Source organism: Porites lutea, chromosome 10 (genome assembly GCF_958299795.1).
Source record: "Porites lutea chromosome 10, jaPorLute2.1, whole genome shotgun sequence".
Lineage (NCBI taxonomy): Eukaryota > Metazoa > Cnidaria > Anthozoa > Scleractinia > Poritidae > Porites > Porites lutea.
Window position 1 is genome coordinate 32,566,602 of NC_133210.1, and position 19,764 is coordinate 32,586,365.

The window sequence follows — 19,764 nt, forward strand, 5'->3', positions numbered from 1 at the left end:
TCGGAAACCTTTGGGACCGCCACAGTAAGTGTCCCGTCTTAGAGTGATGTCAAATAAAGGGAATAAAGAAAGGCGGGGACCAACTCTAGGCGTTCGTTTTACAGAGGTCTCCGTCTTAAAGAGGTGTCCGTTATGAGAGAGAGAGAGATGTCACCTGTAGTTTTTATCGCGAATTTAATCTACCAAAGCAGTCCCTGAAAATTGGTGAGCCAAAATTATACTCTAAAAATGGGATTTTTGATTCTCTGACGACAGTTAGTTTTCTGTTCCAAAAAGGTTGTCCCTTGCATAAACTGTTCCTCAAAGCGCTATGGAAGTTAGTGTCCTTGTAGTTGGCTTTTTCTTACTATTGTTTGATTATGTTCTTTCTTTAACCATTTTAAGCTGAGAGAAATTCTTGTAATGTTTTTGTTGACTGGGTGGCACATTTTCAACTGAAGTTCGATTTCTTGTTTTGTTTTACCTTACTACTATTGTCCAACGTTTTCTTTTCCTCGGTCTTAGTGTATTATCTCTGATCCCTAGTGTGACATTTTCTGCCTTTCTTTATTGATATATTGTTTTCTTGATTTCCCAGGCGTTCCGTATTTGTTGTCAAGACTTGTTCTTCGCGCGCTCCCGGAACACACCCACTGCTCAAGGACTTGTGGGTAATGTGTCAAGCGCCAATCCGCTTGAGGCGGCTTTCAAGCCGGCGAGGTCAATGACCGAGCGTGTCAATGTAGTGGGAGAACTGGTGAACATTAAGGTGTCCAGTCCAGTTGATGCTGACTTTTCGATACAAGTACGTTAGCTTTGACATATGATCAATATCAATATTTCTTAGCTTAATTTTGGATAATATTTGTGGTACGCAATTATGTAGGCTTATCAGTTTTCTGTCTATTATCCTTCAGGGAGTCACAGAACGTCTTGCTAGGAAGAACGCATTCCTCACCCGTGCCAAACTAAAGGAGTACCTCTCATCTGCACATGCGCCGTCTTCGAGGAAAGAGGAATTCGCCATGACGAGGCTCAAAGAGCTAAGAGGCGAGAAGACTGGAGAGGAGAAGAGGTGAGTTTTGAACTATTTAATACGTAATTTTTCTTCGCCCTTCAGACGTGCATCGTTCTGTTTATTTTTTCTGGCATTTACTGAAAGTTAATTTGAAGCTAGGAAGTCTTTTCCCATTAGTTCTTTTTCCTTTACTCGCTCACTCATTTATTCATTCGTTCATTAGTTTATTCATTCTCCTTTTTGGTCGTCTTCGATCCGTTTATTCATCGATTTCTGGAAAATAGTAGGTACGATGGCTGATAATACGGAAACTACCTCTTAACAAAGGGTCCCCTTAAGGTAGAGTGAGAAAATTCCAGATTGTCAGGAGCCAATAACCTCAGACCGAACAACTTCCTTTTACTCGTGTCACAGCGTTGACACCGACCATTTTACTTTTAGAACGATTTTAGCATATCTTTTAAGTCCCACAGAGCAGTCAGCAAAACCATGGCACGTGAATTTTGACCTTTAACTGACGTTTGGTTTTCGTTCGTTTCGATATCTTATACTTCGATTACCCTCATAGACGGAGCGGAGCCTCCATTTTGGCGGAAAAAAACTGCTCTAAAATGTATCTAAAAATAAACCGGTCGTTGAAAACACCGTGGCGTAGGCCAAGTATGGGAGTTGTTCTCTCTCGGTTATGGGCTCCTTTGATTGTACCAGGACGAAATTCTACAACTGATGTCATTGCCATTTCCAATCTAGACCCAAGTCTCGTACGGCGGGCGTCAAGACAGGTATGAAATCACCGAAGGAACTTCTTGAGAGGCAAATCAACGATCTAGAAGGACGCGTGGACTCCCTCAATTCTGAGTTGGCGCAAGTGTTGAAAACTGAGTCTGACCTGAATTTCACCATAAACGAAATGGAACGGGACAGTAATATATCAGACGACAGGTTACAGGTCTTGCGACAACAGCTCAACAGTGCTGAACAGCGCAAAGACAATCTGTTGAACAAAGTAGACTATCTCGAGGAAGAAATCAGAAAGAAGAACAAAGAGTTAAAGGCCTTAAAATGAGTAGGGACTGGGGCGAGTAACCTATTAGAGACCCCTTGGCTTAAACGTTCACTCTTTCGACGAAGATTAAGGTGTTCTTTAGCGAGTTAAATGGTTAAACACCAAGAAATATTTTTTGTAGAATGGAGCATTTTTAAATATCAAAGCTAATTGTAGTAGATTTAAACAATATTTCATGTAAATAGTAGTAGATTAACTGACTCAAACAATAACTGAAGGATAGTGTAGTTACAGGATATTTATTTAGGCTTGCTTGTATTGTATTTATAGTTGAAAGTGGATGCCTTTCGAAGTGAATTATTCTGTTTTTTCTTTTCTTGTCAATTAACAAATACTCCCAATTTTCTTAATTTATGGGATGTGTTAAAGCAATGTAATTTTTTCGACACTCAGAACTCAAATTTGTCACTACTAATTGTCCATGAATAATCTTTATATAGTTGACGAAATTTTCAATATTTTTGTATCTTAGTGTTCATTTTCTTATCCATTTACAAATTATTAGTAGTGATGAGAACTAGGAATATTTTTTTGTACGCGCAATTTCACTTGAAATAAAGTCATTCTTTCATTGTACATGTAATTGCCTCTCATAATAATTAATAATTTAAGAGTATATATTGCGCAGTTTTCTTGACGAGACGATTAACTGCGCATAAAACTAACTTTACTTTTAAAACTCCGCCACTATTTCCGTAAGTGCACTTTGAATTATTGGAAGGTTAGTCTCCCATGTTGCTGCTATATCTCGTCACGTAAGGCTCCTCTGCGAGCGTTGCGTGACGAGACAATAAAGGCCACTTGGGGAGGCTATTGGAGGGAAAGCTAAATTCAGTGTTTTCAAACAAGTTTGATATTACAGTTAGCTATGCCTTTATTTTAGCGTTGTTGAGAAACAAGTGATCACAACATCAGGGAAACTGTAAATACAACAAAAAAAGCTTAAAATTTGATCATACTTCATTTCTCAATGCTATTGAGGACCAATTGCTTGCAAGCCTTTCACAATTTCTCCCGCGCGAAATTAAGCAAATTGATTGGAATTATTGGACGGGTTTTCAGTCTCATTGACCTCGTTCAAACCTAGTTTGATATGTATGTACACGTGATTCTTGTACGCCGAGGACTGGGTGAAACGTTTCCCGCACTTTTCACACTGATATGGCTTTTCTCCTGTGTGGATCCGCTCATGCGCAATAAGGTTCCCGGATTGAGCGAAAGCTTTAGGACAGAAACGACACTGAAACGGCTTTTCACCACTGTGAACTCGCATGTGCACCTGGAAAACAAAAACATACATAATACATCTTTGTACTTTATTGGGGGGTCCCTGAGGGTACGAAACTCTGACCTTGTTTAAGACAAAGAAAACAGTAACTTGTATCAAATCAGCAATCTCTGCATAAAAACACTGGGGTAGACACAGTCCCCTATGTTTTTGTACGATTGTTAAGATCGATCGCCTACCGGTAAGGGCGGCCATCTTGGATATGTACCTAGCGGGGCGGGTGTCGGGGTTTATAGCAGTCGGGGGAGTGAGGCTTTCTTCCAACGAGCAAAATATACGCTCCTACTGTTTGGCATCATGCAGCAGAAGAGGCCAAAAACTATCCCCTCCCCTCCCCCCTTGCCTCACACTCCCTGTCTGCGGGTCCCTAGGTGTCCTTGAGAAAACCTAGTGCTTGGTTGTAACGGCACTTATATAAATGTTAAAAACAAGGACAACTATTTAAAGTACGTACCTTCAATGCTCCAGATTTGGAGAAAGTCTTGAAGCAGATGTGGCATTGGGGCCGTAAGCGGCGAGCTTTCTCTAGCAAAGTTACTTGTTTTCCACTGTTAGGTGTATTTGCATGAAGAAATGGAACGCTGTAAGTCCTAAAAGAGAAAATATCTCTTTTAATTTTTGTTTCTACCTAGAATTGTCTATTACTCCAGTTAAACAATTTTACCATTGTACTTGTGGAATATAGCACGACACTGGTTGGGGAAGCCGCCATCCCATGGATCTTGAAGGAGGCGGGTACTGTTGTTGAATTTCTGAAGAAAAAAAACAGCTCCACAGTTAGCGACCACATTTCAAAGAAAACGATAAAAAGAAACAACCAAGTAATTTTCTACTCTAGAGAGGGATGGCACAGTGGATACTGACGAAAAAGCGATTTGAGAAGGGTTTAGTTGCGTCCCCTGCTAGTGTTACTAAATCACAAAAAAAAATCTTTATTTTCAAACAAACTGGAGAGACATCTAGTAATGTTCAGGAAAGGTCTCTTTTAAAAAACTTTTAAGTCATGTTCTGCTTTTCAAGACGTCAAACACGAGAAAGCCCAATGTCTCCACTGTGTCTCACTGGATGTCCAAATGTTGATTTTTTAAACGTTATCTCACTATTCTATTAAAGCAAAAAACTTCGATATTTTCTTCAAAAGAAAAACGTATTTTTTCTGTGTGTTGCAAGCTATGCACCATTTGAACCAATTTAAAAGAACTCCTGGAGCGTACATTATGTATTTGAAATGACATTTGAACTTCGGTTTTTTTTCTGGGACGCAAAATCGCCGTTCAACGTATATATTATAATATTTTCTTTAAATTTCAGTGTGATGGAATGCGTTGTTCCGTTTGGATATACTTAAGCGTTAAGCGAGGAATATAAGAAGGAACTGAAAAAAATATCAGCATTTTTAAACTACAGCAGCAGTACCTTGACTTTGCTCCATCGCGCTCTCAGTTCTGTCGGTCAGGAGATGTTTGATTAAAATGTAAGTGTAATAAGTATATCGGCCAGGACTGTAAGAAAATAAAGACAATCTATTTATTGTTTAAGTAATTATTTTCTATAGAAACTCAACAAAACATAGCATTTTATTGGTTTAATTCCATGCAAAGTACGGAATATCTTCCTGGCCACTGGATTCAGCTGATTGTAATGTTTTGTTCGCTATGGAAACGAGGCAAAAACAGGACATATAATTGGTTAAGTTCACCCTACCAGTTAGTAATGTAATTAGATTTTATACCAACCAAATAACAAACCATTTGATAAATTAATTAGTAATTAGTAATCAGCTTCACTCCAAAGAACAATGCAATTTGTCTCTATAGAAACCATTCAAAATAAGACTTTTCATTGGTCAATCAGACACTGGTTTTTAGCAAGACTCAATTGCGCATGACACAAAACAGATTTACATTGTGCTCGATTCCTTGCAGTAATGCGTTTAACTTAGGTTTCAAAGATCGCCTTTTGTTTGGAACTTATTATTCACCATGGAAACCAACCAAAATAAACTTTTGATTTTCATAACGCGTAGTTGGCCTTGTTTACAAAAGATGTAAGATCCCATCATTGCCCAAGTTGGCGCACTGATTTAAAGTTCGGCGTCTGAACTGAACCTTAGAAATTTTTGGCTGGGGATGTGCCGCATGGATCCTGCAACCGTTAGACGAAACCAGACTTCTAAGACTTAGCTCAGCTGAATTTTGCTGCCCTATAGCAAGTAAACTTAACTCCCAAAATACACTCTTCCTGGTGTCTCAATTTTCTAGTAATTAGCCATTTGCTCATGCCTCATAATACACCTTGTTTGCCACCAAAACTTTGCATAACCTGGGTATTACAGTCGTCCCAAGAGAAATAAAAGACAATACTTAAGCAAACTTTTGGTGCGCAAAGAAGGTGTATTATGGGAGATGTGAGATGGCGAATAGCCCTTTTGCATTAGTTGATCACGTGATCATCTTTTTGTAAACACAAAAACAGTTCGCTTTTGAAAATTTTTTTTAGCACGAGCTGAAACTGAATAACATTTTAAAATTACTTAGGTGACCTGTAAATGTTCAGCTGTATATCTCAAAAGTAGCGATTGCAACGGCCCGCCGAAAATTAGAAGGATTTGTTTGAGAAAAACAACTCTTACCACCCATTCACGCTTGGGTTTTCCCATTTTCTCCTGGGTTTTCCACACAATCCTCGATCATTACCACCATTATCCTTTGACCTAGAGTACTGTAATCTGCCACAGTCTACCAAAACGGTATCACACATGTACAACACTTTAAAGTCATAGGTCTCCGTTTACTACGAATGCTTTCCTCTGATCGTCCGAAACGCTTTGAATTTATACGTAATTTAACACGTAGGTTACGAAGCATTCCCGCCGCGCGTACCGGCATCACGATCCCAATAGATTGCAGGAAAGGCCTCAGTCATTTGAAAGGTGGATAAATCTCTATGCAATGGATAACACAATTTTTTTCCACAGTACTGAATACTCAGATCTTTGAATAGTTTTCCGATGGATAGTTGTACGACAGAGTCCCACCCCCCCCCCCCCCCCCTTCTACTTGTCCGGTGATAGTGATTGAACGGTACTTTTGAAAATGTACTTTGAGTAGCATAAGAAACGTCAAGTTTATTAAATGAGTGAGTCGAATATGTTTATCACGGCTGTTTGTGTTCTATTTCTTATCTCAATATTCTTTCCATGATCGCAGTTCAGAAGGGATTTTAAACTTAACACCCAAGCCCCCCTCCCCGCCTTCCTTCAATCGTGGTCTTTTGGGAGGGTCTTCTAGGGCCGTTCTTCTAAAGTCCTGTAAAGCGTTCTTTTACATTCAAGAAATTGAAGATAGATATAACATGATTACAGTGTCCGTGAACAAAACAAAAAGGCTTGTTTTGTTTGCAAGGACCCGCGCTCATATTTGCTCTAGCTCCTCTAGATTTTGATTAGAATAACCGGGACATTCAAGAAAAGGGCCCTTGGGTCTCTTATCGCCAAGGGTCATTTTGACTGCACCAAACCAAGTCCCCGTCAAAGTTGAACCTTACTTCCGCTGCATAATAACATGCAAGAGAAGCAAGTGTACATTGCCTCTGGGGAACATGTCCAGCCACAACAGAATTGGGATGCAATTTACAGTGCTCGAACCTTGGTAATTATGGGCTTTCATTGCGCTAAATATGCCTAGAATCCATGCTGAATTAAGCCTTTTCTTTTAATCGTCCAGAGAGCTGCATTACGAAGACTGTTGCCTAGTATTTCTAACTATGGTACAATGTTGGGAAATCAAAATAACGCGAACTTTTACGTCGATGGAGATGCGTTAGGCAGCCATTTGAATGAATTAGACGACGCAGCTAGTAGCAGGTCTTCCTTTGCAGATATATGGGACAGTACAAGCATTGAGGTGAGTAGTTTTGCAAGAAGGGCTTGATGTTTTGGATGAAATCGTAAACACGTAATTCGTTTCCGACAATTGTTCGAAGGTGAGCTGCACGTTCTTGTGCATGTGTATAAGCAGGTATAAGGTCCAGCTGTGTTTAATTTTTTTTTAAAATAAAAATCATATTATCAGTAAAATGACGCCCATTTCTATTTAAATTTTTCCATCGCTTATACCTAGTTAAGTTAAATTTTAACTGTAAGGTTGAATTACCAAACAATTGATGTCAGTTTCATGTAGTTGTTCTGTCTTTTGTTTAGATCAGAGATGAAGCTCAACAGAGGGGAGATTTTAATGCTACAACCAGTCTCCTTCTAACTTGCAAAAGCCAGGTCATCTATCCCTATTTCTACATTTTGTCCTTGGTAAGTGTTTAAGAGCCCTGGGTGGGGGTGGGGGGTTTAATCTGGTTTGAAAATGAGTAACATTTCGTTTGTGAATGAGGATTCTTTCCAAAAAGGCTTGGTGGTGAGATAAGCAAGTCTGTCATCATAATGAAACTCATAAAGGATAAAAGCAGACCAATCTGGACATGGCTCAGGGGACCTTGCTTCAAAACACTGAACACAGGATGACAGCATTTTGTTATTTTTACACACAACCCAACAAAGTGATACATTTATGGATAAAAATGTTAGTTTTTGGTCCTGAACACCCTGAGTGAGACTAAATTCTGCAATTTTTACCCCCCAAACAAGATGACAATCATCCCTGACACTTTTATGTGGGAGTGTCCCCGCTCCAGCCTTTTCAAGGTATTAGGATAACCATACCAATTTCTTCAGCTTTTACAAAGCATAATATGTTATTTATATACAGTTGAACCCCGCTTTACAGACACCCTCTTAATACAGACATCTTGTTATAACAAATACTTTTCTTTGTCCCTGGGGAAAGCCCTTACACTGTGTCTAAATTCAACCATCCTAAGTAACACGGACAGCTGTTAATAGGGACAATGGACACTTGTTTCTTGCCCAATCAACAGATTCTCATAGAAAGTCAACCTTGCTAATGCAGACACTTCATTATCAACTGTCTGCTGTGATAGAACTTTCCTTCTTGAGGGTAAAAAAACCTTCAGTTCACAGTATTTCAATGTTCCCAGCACTACAGTGCACTGGATAGGGTGAATTGTAGATACCATTTTCAGACTATTTTGGCATTAAATGAGTTATGCAGTGAATGGTTTTGATTAAGTAATATATAAATGAACAATTTGAGTTTTTCGATGGATTTAGTCCAAGAAATAATGGCTTGTGAAGGTTAGAAATGCCATAGAATTCTCCAGAGGTATGGATGTGTTCTAAAACAACACTGTTATGTTTATTTTCAGGTTGCATGGCGACCATTTCACATTCAGTCATTCCGTTACCAAGGCTGCTCATTGCGGAAAATCCTCAACATTATGTACACCATTTTCATATTTCTCTTAATTATATTTAGTTATGGATCTAGTATTATGGCTTGTCAAGCCCGGCCCATCAAAAATGAGGTGTGTATATTTTCGAGAATTTCCATTTTTAACTGTCTTGTCACAACCTGCAATGCTAAGAAATTTGCCATAATGTAACTTGAACTGAAAATGCATTATTCTTTCACAACACACATAATGAATATTTAACAGTTACTCCTCAAGCCCGAATGGGCTCTGAGTCAATAGCCCATGAGGCTGAAGTTTTAAAGTAGTAAAATCCAACTGGTTGGTCAAAAATATCAAGAATAAAAAACTTTTAGCCTGTTAAAGCTAGACTTAAATTCTTTTTTGCCGCCAAAAAGCCCACAGCACTGATAATAGGCCACCAGATGGATTTTACTAAAATGTGAGATCTGCTACCCCATTAAAAATCTTGCCAAGCCACCTTAACTCTAGAATTTGGAATATTTCGGCTGTTATGTGTGGGAGAACCCCCCCCCCCCCCCTACCGGGGAAGCGGGTTAGGTAGGTAGGTAGCTTTTTAATGTTCCGCTTGTGTTACCCTTCACTCATTCCAGCCTTTGCTACAATTATTAAGACCTCAGCAACTGATTGCCAGTTAATAGCAATATGTGTTCTTTTCACGAAGATTTCATTCCCAGAGGAGGTAATCCAAGAAAATGATCTAGAGCTTGAAAGCTCTAATACTATTGTTTGCAGGGTGTCCAGCAATTTTTTTTGCAAAAAGTAGGATTTTCTTGTGGTGTTAAGGCAGTAGTGACTTGCTAGCTGCCACCAAGTGCTTACATTGTGTTCTGATTTTCTTTTTATTTAGTTAAGACATTTTCATAAAACCACAGCACCCATAAAAACAGTCACACATCCAAGCAGCATCCCTCCACATCCGACAAACAGGACAAATGTTACAACCCCAAACTATTCAACTGCTACGCCCTCAAGTTATTTCCAGGAGTTCACTAGTGGACCTCTGATATATGGAAACTTAACAAGTCCAGGATTGCTTCCTTTCTATACGTTGGCCACACCAGCATTATGGAGGCCAGCTGTAACTGAGTGTTCACATATCTTCAGTACGTATGTGGTGCCCAATGTATTACACTTCTTGGCCTTCTTCATTGGATTTTACTTATTCAGGATACAAGAAAGTGAGGGACTCAATGCCTTGATAGAAAAGGTCAACATTTATTCTTATTTTCTTATTTATTTATTTCATTATTTTTTATTTGATACTTAAGTCTCATGAGATATGGGTTCTTGGAATAAAAAATCACTCAATATTTTCATGTAGTATCTTCTTATTTTTTTTTTTTGTCTCTTCAGGTTTTTCTGCTCAGTTCTGTTTCCAGAAAGATTGTTTCAAGGCTAAGGTTTGTATTTACAGGAGGCTGGAATTATCTTGGTACACTGTATACCCAGTTAACAGCTGTACATGAGTTCAGTTGGGAGAGTGCTGGTCTGCTGAGCGGGAGGTCGCGGGTACAATCACTGGCCAGACCAACACCCTGGCCAGACCAACACTTAGGGTCTTTAAATAACTGACGAAAAAGTGCTGCCTTTGCAATGACATCTGAAAACAGTTAGACTTTGTAGTCATCTTGGATAAGGACAAAAAACTGTGGGGTCCCATCTCAGAGGGCTTTTACTCATCTGTTTCTTGTAGGAGGTTAAAGAATCCACGTGGCTCTTCAAAAAGAGTAGGGGACATGGTCCCCAGTGGTGCAGCTAGCAAACCTATCCTGGGCTGGGTGGGTTCATCGCGCTGTTGTATGTTCTGCACCACATGGTGGTAGAGATTAAATAAATAAATGTGTTCATGTGAAGTTTTTTATTGTATGTCATTCCTTAAACAGCTAAATGCAAAAGAAAATTATACAAGGTTTTATTGTATCAGGATTGATGATGATTGTAAATATGAGAAGTTCAACAAAAATCAAAATGCAAACTAGTGTTCTCATTAAGGTACATAATATTTAGTTCTTACAGTTTCGTTGTTATTGTTAATCTGTTGTTTTTGTTTTGTTTTTCCCTTCAATTCATTGTAGGTTTTTTTTGTTTGGTGGCATATTGATGGTGATTTTTGGAGTCTGCAATTTTATTTGGTTTTGTTATGCCTTTAAATTGCCCTCAGTCACTGGATTCAAGTACAACACAAGGTAAGTGGAGGCAGACAGCACTCTATGGTTACCACCCTACAACTGTCTTAAAGAATAACTACAACTTATCACCTTGTTTATTACAGCCTTCTGAAAACTTTCTTTGAGACAATTTCATCCTTAAATTAAGACTTGCAAACTCAGGAAGTTTCATAATATTTACATTGTGTCCTATTGCAAGTTTAGGCTGTTGTTTTAATGTTTAGTTGTACTGTTTGTTTTCTGCTAGTGCACAGTGGACAGTGGTGTGCTTCATGGTTCTGGGTAAATTGGTTGAGTATTGTGTCAGTGCTGTCACCATTGTTAATTACTGCGCTCAGTGTGAACTGCTAATATTCTACCTGCGAGAAATCAACATCAGGATGGAGGAAAAAACTAAGGATCTCAGTATCATAATGAAGGTATTGTGAGAAAACATACCTGGCCTGTTCATTATCATTCTCAAAAACATAGGGCAAAGACAACATAGATTTTGTGGAGGAGAATAATGTTAATTGGATGAAGAGAAGTAGCACTATAGTCCGAGAGTTAGCTCTCCACTGCCTTGCATTTGAGTGCATGGTTTCCTTTTTAGTTTTTGGTCAAAAGATTCAAAAGTTGGAGCTCCCTGATAAAGCATGATGCACATCCACCGCAGGAACCTATTGCTTAGTAACTTTTATGAATGGTATATGAATGGTCCCACTTCAGGATTTCATTCACAAAGTCAAAAGTAAGAACCACCTTGTACAGCATAATAAACAGTACCACAGGAAAGTACTGCTCAGTAGCTTTCATTTGAATGGTCACACTTTAGGATTTCATCCACAGACTCAAAAGAAAGAACCACCTTGTACAGCATAATAAACAGTACTACAGCAAAGTACTGCTCAGTAGCTTTCATTTGAATTGTCACACTTTAGGATTTCATCCACAGACTCAAAAGTTAGAACCACCTTGTACAGCATAATAAACAGTACCACAGGAAAGTACTGCTCAGTAGCTTTCCTGTGAATGATCACACTTTAAATTTTTTTCTGTATGAAAGCTGGCTATAAACAGGGCTATATATGGCGAAGGAGCACTATACCTACAGAATATGTAGTGCAGTTACTCCATTTGAAGGGCAATTAATAAATGTTTGTAATGTATACGCTTTATATTGCAGGATATTCTGGAAGTAAAGAAAAATCTTACAAGAATAAATGGCTTGATTTCTGTGATAGCAACTCTGATTATGTTCAGCTCTTTTGAGGTCGCTGTGATAGGTAATAATTTATGAGTTGTATTATCACTTTCCTCTCTTAAACTGTTTGTTAAGCTGTGATATCTGCAACAAGCGTATTTGGCGCTGTGTATGGTCCATACTATTACTGCTCCCCCCCCCCGACTAGTCCTTTCTGACCCATAATGGGAGGCTTGCTGACGCAGTAGTGATGGAGGCTAAGTGTTTGCACAAAATGTGGATCAATGAGGTTTCTGGGAAACTGCCCACCTACCCCCCCCCCCCCCAAACCAAAATTAACACTTACTTTTCACTTAGGGCAAAATGTTGGCTTAGGGGAGGGGTAGGTGGGCAGTTCTCCAGTTTATTTGTAAGACAATCCTTTGATGGGGTCTTTGTCTTCAAACCAACCCGACCCTAAGATTCTTCTTGAATTTTTGTTTGCCCCCATTGCACTGTCCTCTTTTTGTCTGGGAGAATAGTTTTAACAAAGTTCTCTGTGCACCCCAGTTTGTAATCAGCTTAGAGATTAATTTTACAGTCAGTTGTTTCTATTTATTTACAGGTGTTGTGAACTTGGCTATGTATTTTCAAGAAATTAGGTCCAACAGTCAGCTTGTGTACAGAGTGTTTATGCCAATCATTGCTTTGATTCTGGTTATAGTTCCTGTCTTCATAGTAAGTGTATTTTTGGACTCCATAGCTTACTTTGGAAAGAGTAATAGCCTGGAATATCTAGAAGAGTTGCACCTACTTTTGTGGGATTGTTTGGGAGGACAAGGGCATTGAATCACATTGTACTATTTTCACTTGACTGGTGTATAAGTTGCTGGATGTCATGAAAGATATTGTTCATCGTGGATATTGTGTATAAAGGATTTGTTTATTGTTTTTTTCACGATTGTTACTTGGATATTGATTGCAGTATTTCAACCACAGACTGCAGGTCTTCATCAGGCAATAGTGTCAATTTACTGCGTAGTACTATTTGTATCACTGTACATGTGGTTGTTAGTGATTAGTGTATCATGAACCTCGCTCATGGTAGATTGGTTTCAATCCAGAGCATTGTTGGCATTATTAGAGGAGGAAAGTTTTAATTCCCTCAGCAGTCTGTTGTGGTAATTGTTGGATGTTGTATTTTTATAATTATTAAGTGGGATGTGTTCAAAGTTGTTATAGCTAAATAACCATGTTGGCCTATTGATGGAAACAGTATCTGATTAAAATTTGCTAAACTTTCTGGTGATTAGAATCTGACCTCACAGTAACATTTTACTTTGTCATCTGGTCATTCATAAAAAAAAAACAAAATTTGAGAGATGAATGTTGCACCCGTGTCTAGTCTAAGTCTCTATGTACTAACCAGCAACGTAAAGGAATGCATCATAAGACATCACTAGCTGTGAATTTTTTTGCCAGCACTTTCCGAAAAACTTATATTCTCTTATTTATCGAGTCTCACCAGTCTGTGATCCACTTATTTCCTTTCCTATGTATATTTTTGTTTGTTTTGCAGGCTTCACGCTTGACGGCAGCTGCACGCAAGTTTAAACAGACATGTCTTCAGGTCAGAGTGTTTGGTTATCCCTCTGCATCTCAGTTGGACCTTGACTCTTTTGTATTATTTTCTCACAGCGCTGAAATGAAGGTAGGAGTTTTGGGAAATTTTGGGAGTTGGGCAAATTTTTTTCTGCTGCAATAAGCAAGAAACTAGTTACCATGCCCTGCTATGTAAGAAACAAAGATGTGTAAGGAATGAACAGTACAAGAATTAAGTGTGATTTAAAAGTGCACCCTGCCAGTGGAGTCACTCTTAGTAGTGGACGTTGCTAAGTACAATCAAGTTCTCTATAAGTTAGATGTTACAGGTTAATTTTGATTCAACCTAGGTTGATTTTCAATTTCCTTTTCCTCCTAGCCCCAGAAGACAAAGGAAATTAAGAATAAACCTAGGTTAAATGATTTTAAGGTGAAATCAAATTTGACCTGTAACAGAGACAGTACCTCTCTAATATGAACAGCTAGAGCTGGTTGTCTGGCTTAGATTCAGTTCATTGGGAACCAAACAAAATGCACAAGCATTTGAAATGAGTAGTTCATTAATCATAGTCTCCCTACCTCCCTCCCCCTGGGGCAAGGTAGAGGATGTGGATGTGGAGACCCCAGTGTTCCCCAAGAAGTGAGGTAAAGGGCGTAGGGGGAAGTCTAGTTCCTTGTGTATCTCCCAAGGAGTAAAATAAGGGTACATGAACTTAAAGATTCAGAGCCTGCTGTTGTTCCCCTCAGGTGGACAGAAACAACCTGTCTCGCCATGTCTCCCCACAACCCAAAACTTGTTATTGGCATTAGATTTTTTGAAGATATTAATTTTTCTTTTTATTGAAGGCCAAACTGATGTTCATGCCCGTTCATGGATCATACTTGGCTGCTGTTATTGCAATACTCGTGTTTGTTCTCCTGCTACTTTTACAAACTGATCTCTTAGCGAGTAACAATCGTTATCTTTGATGAAACTCATTCTTGAGTGTAGAACCATATTTATGATTTTGATTACTGCAGAAAGTGGAATAGAAGGATTTAGAGTATTATATAATCATCTACAGTACTTCTCAAGAATGTCATTAGAGTAAATCAGAAAAAAAACCTTATCTGCTGCATCCTGAACTGGTTAATGAAATAGTATTTTTATTGACAATAACTTGTGGAGTCTTGAGGTCTTTTAGAGTCTTGTGCTTGCATACCTTGGTCGTGCTCAGTCTCAGTCTTGCAGTCTGACAGGGTTGCAAAGTCTCAAATTTATCATTTGCCTGCCATTAAGTGCCTATAGAGGAGTTCTAACAGAAGTGAATTGGGACGAATTTCGTAGGGGTGTAGAAGGGTTAGGGGTTAGGGTTAGTCTCTACATTGGGTAGAATAGGTTTAAATGCAAGATAAAATATACTGAAAATATTTTTGATTGAAATCATGATATTGCTTCAGCTGCAATTGTATTATCTCTGACAGTTTTAAACTTGAGATCTTCAGCTTATTATTTACAAGAAATATTATTATACACATTATTTACAGGATTTTCAATTTTAAACATGTAGACTTGGCTCTGGACAGCTCAAGATTTCACTCAAGTCTGATTTACATGTAAACAGACTGGCCATGATCTATGCTCTCATAGAGTTAACAAAGAGTATTATTCATTCAAAAAAATTATCCGTTTCTGATTGGCTCAAATCCACTCTGGCTAATTAAGTATTGATATACAGAGATTTATGTAAATTAGTGATAAGTGTTAATGTACAGTGTATTTAACTGTCTTGTATTGTCTCAAGTTATTGTGTCTCTTTGTCACGAAGTGGCTTGATAATTCCTCTAAGAGCCAACATGATATGGGCCAATGTTGATAGTTCAAAGAATGACATTTTTGACCAAATGTACAAACATTGGATAAAAAGGTCAATAAATAGCAATGTCTTTCCTTTGTATTTTTTAAAATTTTATTCAGTAATATAATGATAGGAGAAATAGGTGGGAGTGACTCCCTTACACAAGCCATAGGGTTTTCAACACTTTTTCGGCTGAAATTGGGGATCGAAGAAGATTTTAACCATTTGGGTCTGATGTGGGGTAAGGTTTGGTGTGGTGTTGAACAACAGGCTATGATTGGGTGCCTCTTTTATAAGCCTGAGACCAGGTTCTGTAGTGAGCAGTGGACTGGGAAGTTGGAATCACCACAATCCCTCCTCCCCTCACTACAGTTCAGCCCACCTTGTTCACCAATTTTTTTCACCTTTTTCTCCCACTACGGAGTCTGGTTCTAGGGTACTTTCTCATTGTCCTTATAAACAGCTATTCAGGTTTGAGATTAGCTGTGGCGGATTTCATAGTTTTTCATAGTTTGAAAAAAAAACATGGACTAAGGCCTTGGGAAAAATCCTAATTTTTGGACGGTTCGAACTTTTTGTTTTTATAGTCTAGAAAGGCATTTTTTTCGTTTGAAAATATGATAAAACACATTGTTCTGGCATATATTGCCTCAAATAAAAAAATGGAAAAATGGCCAATTTTTGACCAAAAGCATGGACTAACCGCTAGGGAAAAATGTCAATTTTTCGACTTTTTTAACTTCTTGTTTTTATAGCCTAGAAAGGCGTTTTTTCTTTCTAGCATATCCTAAAACGCATTTTCCTGGCCCATATTGCCTAAAATAAAAAGATTAAAATATGGCCAATTTTTGACCAAAACCATGGACTACCCCTTGGGAAAAATCTCGATTTTCCGACGGTTTGAACTTCTTGTTTTTATAGTCTAGAAAGGCGTTTTTTCTTTTGAGAATATCCCGAAACACATTTTCCTGGCCTATATTGCCTCAAATAGAAAGACTAAAATATGGCCAATTTTTGAGCAAGACCATGGACTAACCGGCGACACTAAAACACGGAATCCGGAATCCGGAAACAGAAACGGAATCACGGAAACGGAAATGAAATACGGAATCTGTGAAAGAAGGTTCCAAGCGATCGATTTGAAAAAAAGAATAGTAGCAATGACAATGAAATAAATAAACAGATAAAAAAAGACACAAATGAATAAATTAGTTGAGTACAGGAGAGGAGACCGCTGTATCACTAGAGGAGTCGATTCCGGTGAAAAGACGCTTGATACCACTATCGGCAATGAATGTAAATTCTCATGGGACAGCAAAGCGAGGAGAAAAACGTTACTGACAAAACTAGTGCCTTAAGAAAAAAGGTAAGTTATATGGAAACAGACTCGTTTGAATCGTCAGAGGCGTCGTTTACATAGCTGAAAGGCGTCGCCGTCAAGTTTTTCTCAGTGTCTTTTCTGGGTTGTCTTCAACAGTGTTCAGTTTTATTTATCAAGACAACTTACTCAAGAGAACCATGGCATTGTGGAGTCCAAAGAGAAGAGTAAATTGTGCATGCATTTGCTTGATTCCGCAACCGATTACACCAAAATAATGCGCCATGTTTAATAAGCCTCTTCAACAAAAATACGGACGTCCACGTAAACTCAATTACCGGTACACCAGTATTCCATCAGTATTCTGTCAGCTTGGCGAAAAAGTTGAACTTATTGCTAAAACACCGGAACTGTGGTCACGTCACCGGTCGGTCATGTGGGGAGTATTCAGTTTGGGGACAATTACGTGGTGTGGTCTGAGGCTAACTACGACTATTCTCGATCTTGACAATTAGCTACAAAAGTAATATTTAACTGTATTATTCAACCAATGAACTCGTGAATAAAAGTTACTCGTAAAATTAATTTCATCGGCCTTGCAGTGCATTAACCTACACTACGGCAAATCTTATCAAGACACAATAACAAGAACTTATTTAAGGGAACTGCCAAGGAAACTAAGACAAATTCTCTTTGGATTGTACTAAATTGTGTAATGTGAAATTCTTTAATTTTCTATCATTGATATTTGATTCCGTATTCCGTTTCCGTTTCTGTTTCCGTTTCCGTTTCCGTGATTCCGTTTCCGTTTCCGGATTCCGGATTCCGGATTCCTCGTTTTAGTGCTGCCCTGGACAGGCTAACCCCTTGGGAAAAATCTCAATTTCTCGACGGTTTGAACTTCTTATTTTTATAGTCTAGAAAGGCGTTTTTTGTTCCAGAATATGGTACAACACATTCTCCTGCCATTTATTGCCTAAAATAAGAAAATGGAAAAATAGCCAATTTTTGACCAAGACCATGGATTAACCGCTAGGGAAAATGTCAATTTTTCGACTTTTTCAACTTCTTGTTTTTATAGCCTAGAAAGGTGTTTTTTCTTTCTAGAATATCCTAAAACACATTTTCCTGGCCTGTATTGCCAAAATTAAAAAAGATTAATGAAAAAAAGTTGGCCCATAAATTTTGCCCAATTATGTGTCTAGTTTCAGTCCCCGGTCGGTTATTAGTGTAACGCAACCATTTTTTCTGAAAAATCAGAAACGCGGCAAGGATTTTGTTGCTGGTTTTGCGAAGAATGACCATGAAAGCTTGTATCGACGCAGTTTGGCTAAATAAAAGTCAAGCAAATTATTTTAAAGGATTCTGGAGGATAACAAGCAAGATAAACGCGGAAATCCAGGTAAGGATTGGAAACAGTAAGAATCGCCGAGCCGGCTAAGTCTACCACACATACTCTCTGATACTCTTCAAACGCGACGAATTCCATCCCGCTTAGCTTTTTGCCTTCAAAGCCTTGCTTATTTTGATGAATTATATTTTTAAATTCAAATATGCTTGTTTTTAACCCGATATCTCGATGAAAAACATAAAAATAGGGCGTCTTTGAAGATAAACAGCAAACCACGAGTGTTGAATTTCATTATGCTAATTAGCTTTAATCTTATTACTTCGGCGGAGCGCGAAGTAAAGGTTTCGCGACGCTCAGGAATGTATCAAAGTTGCAATTTTTTGACAAGATTGGGCAAGCAAAGTCTGTAGGTTTTCGGCTCTATTCGGCTCTTTGACGAAGTGAGAGCCGAATTAGTTCGAGATATCTCGAGATCAGTTTGATTTCTTTGATTAATTCTTTAACTTTTTCGAGGAAGAAGGAATCACTATTTTGGCCTTCCTGGGGTTTGAACCGACTCACCTGTGTGACCCGTCAGATCAGAGGAGACTCTAAGTTGAGGGATTAGCCAATTGCGCTACTGTGACACAAGGTAGTTTGGGACATGAAAAAAAGTTATGAAATGATGCACTAGTTTCGGGACAAGATTGGGCGTGCAAGTTCGTGACTTTTCGGCTTGTTTTAACTATTTCACGAAATGAGATCGGACTACTTCGTGATATCTTGAGATCACTTCGAGTTTAGTCTTTAATTACTCGAGGAATAAATAGAGGATATTTTGTGGCCGCGCAGAGACACGAAATTTCTCTTCGAGTGTTGAAAAACATTTCACGAGTGAGCCCTCCTTTCGAACTGTTTTATGATGAATTTAAAGTTACAAAATGCTAAACAAGGACATTTTGCCTTTGTTGAGTGTTACGTAGTAAAATTTCTTTTTTCCTTTGCGTGACTTTCTCGAACGTTCTCTACCTTTTTGGATTATTCATGAATAATTAATTAGGGCATGTTTACATTTCAGCATGAGTCAGCAGATTTGCGTCAGTTACTGAAATCATAAAATATGTCGAAAAGCTACTACTATTCGCCTGTTTAGTATTTTCTAGAACCTTATGTCAAACGGTATACAAGTTCCAAGCGAGTTCTTTTGACGAACTAAGTTTTTTCCCACGAGCTGGACTGCTGTGTTTAGTCAAGTGTGACGAAGGTCGATTTTCGGGTTCTGTGTTTACAAGTTCGCGGAAGCCGTAAGATATCTGAAGTTCAAGTGAGAGTTTGTTCTTATTGGTATAGGCTGTTTAATTTTACTCAAAGTTCAAGTCAAGTTTGTGTTGGCGGATGCAGTGTTTTAAAGCTCTGTAAAGGCTATGTTCCTTTGGTGTTAAACCCGACATCCCTGCGTTCTGATAGTCACTGAATAATTATCATATAATTATTATTATTATCATTCTCTATTAATGGCTCAGTCATTTCCAAGCGTGCCCATTCCTCCCCCCCTCCCCCCTGGGCATTTGTCGAGTATTTGTCATCTTGTTTTCGAAAAGCTGCAAATGCCCCACAATGGGGCTGAAAAACGGAGAACAAATTCCCCA

The 19,764-nt window shown here is 38.5% G+C and overlaps 2 protein-coding genes across 2 annotated transcripts in view; both read left to right on the forward strand.

The window, feature by feature from the left end:
• Positions 1–2,639, forward strand: part of LOC140949767 (uncharacterized) — a 56,006-nt gene extending 53,367 nt beyond the window's left edge. The window contains exons 73-75 of the mRNA XM_073398905.1: positions 578–784; positions 897–1,054; positions 1,748–2,639. Coding sequence (XP_073255006.1) covers positions 578–784; positions 897–1,054; positions 1,748–2,063 — 681 coding nt within the window. The 3' untranslated portion in view covers positions 2,064–2,639. The remainder of the gene's footprint in view (positions 1–577; positions 785–896; positions 1,055–1,747) is intronic.
• Positions 2,640–6,913: 4,274 nt separating this feature from the next.
• LOC140950892 (uncharacterized) lies at positions 6,914–15,566 on the forward strand. Its single transcript, XM_073400108.1, has 12 exons — positions 6,914–7,001; positions 7,077–7,256; positions 7,553–7,657; positions 8,629–8,787; positions 9,545–9,904; positions 10,051–10,097; positions 10,773–10,883; positions 11,113–11,284; positions 12,031–12,130; positions 12,653–12,765; positions 13,607–13,738; positions 14,476–15,566. The coding sequence occupies exons 1-12, from the start codon at positions 6,915–6,917 to the stop codon at positions 14,596–14,598; spliced, it is 1,689 nt and encodes a 562-aa protein (XP_073256209.1). The 5' UTR covers position 6,914; the 3' UTR covers positions 14,599–15,566.
• The last annotated feature ends 4,198 nt before the right edge of the window (positions 15,567–19,764 follow it).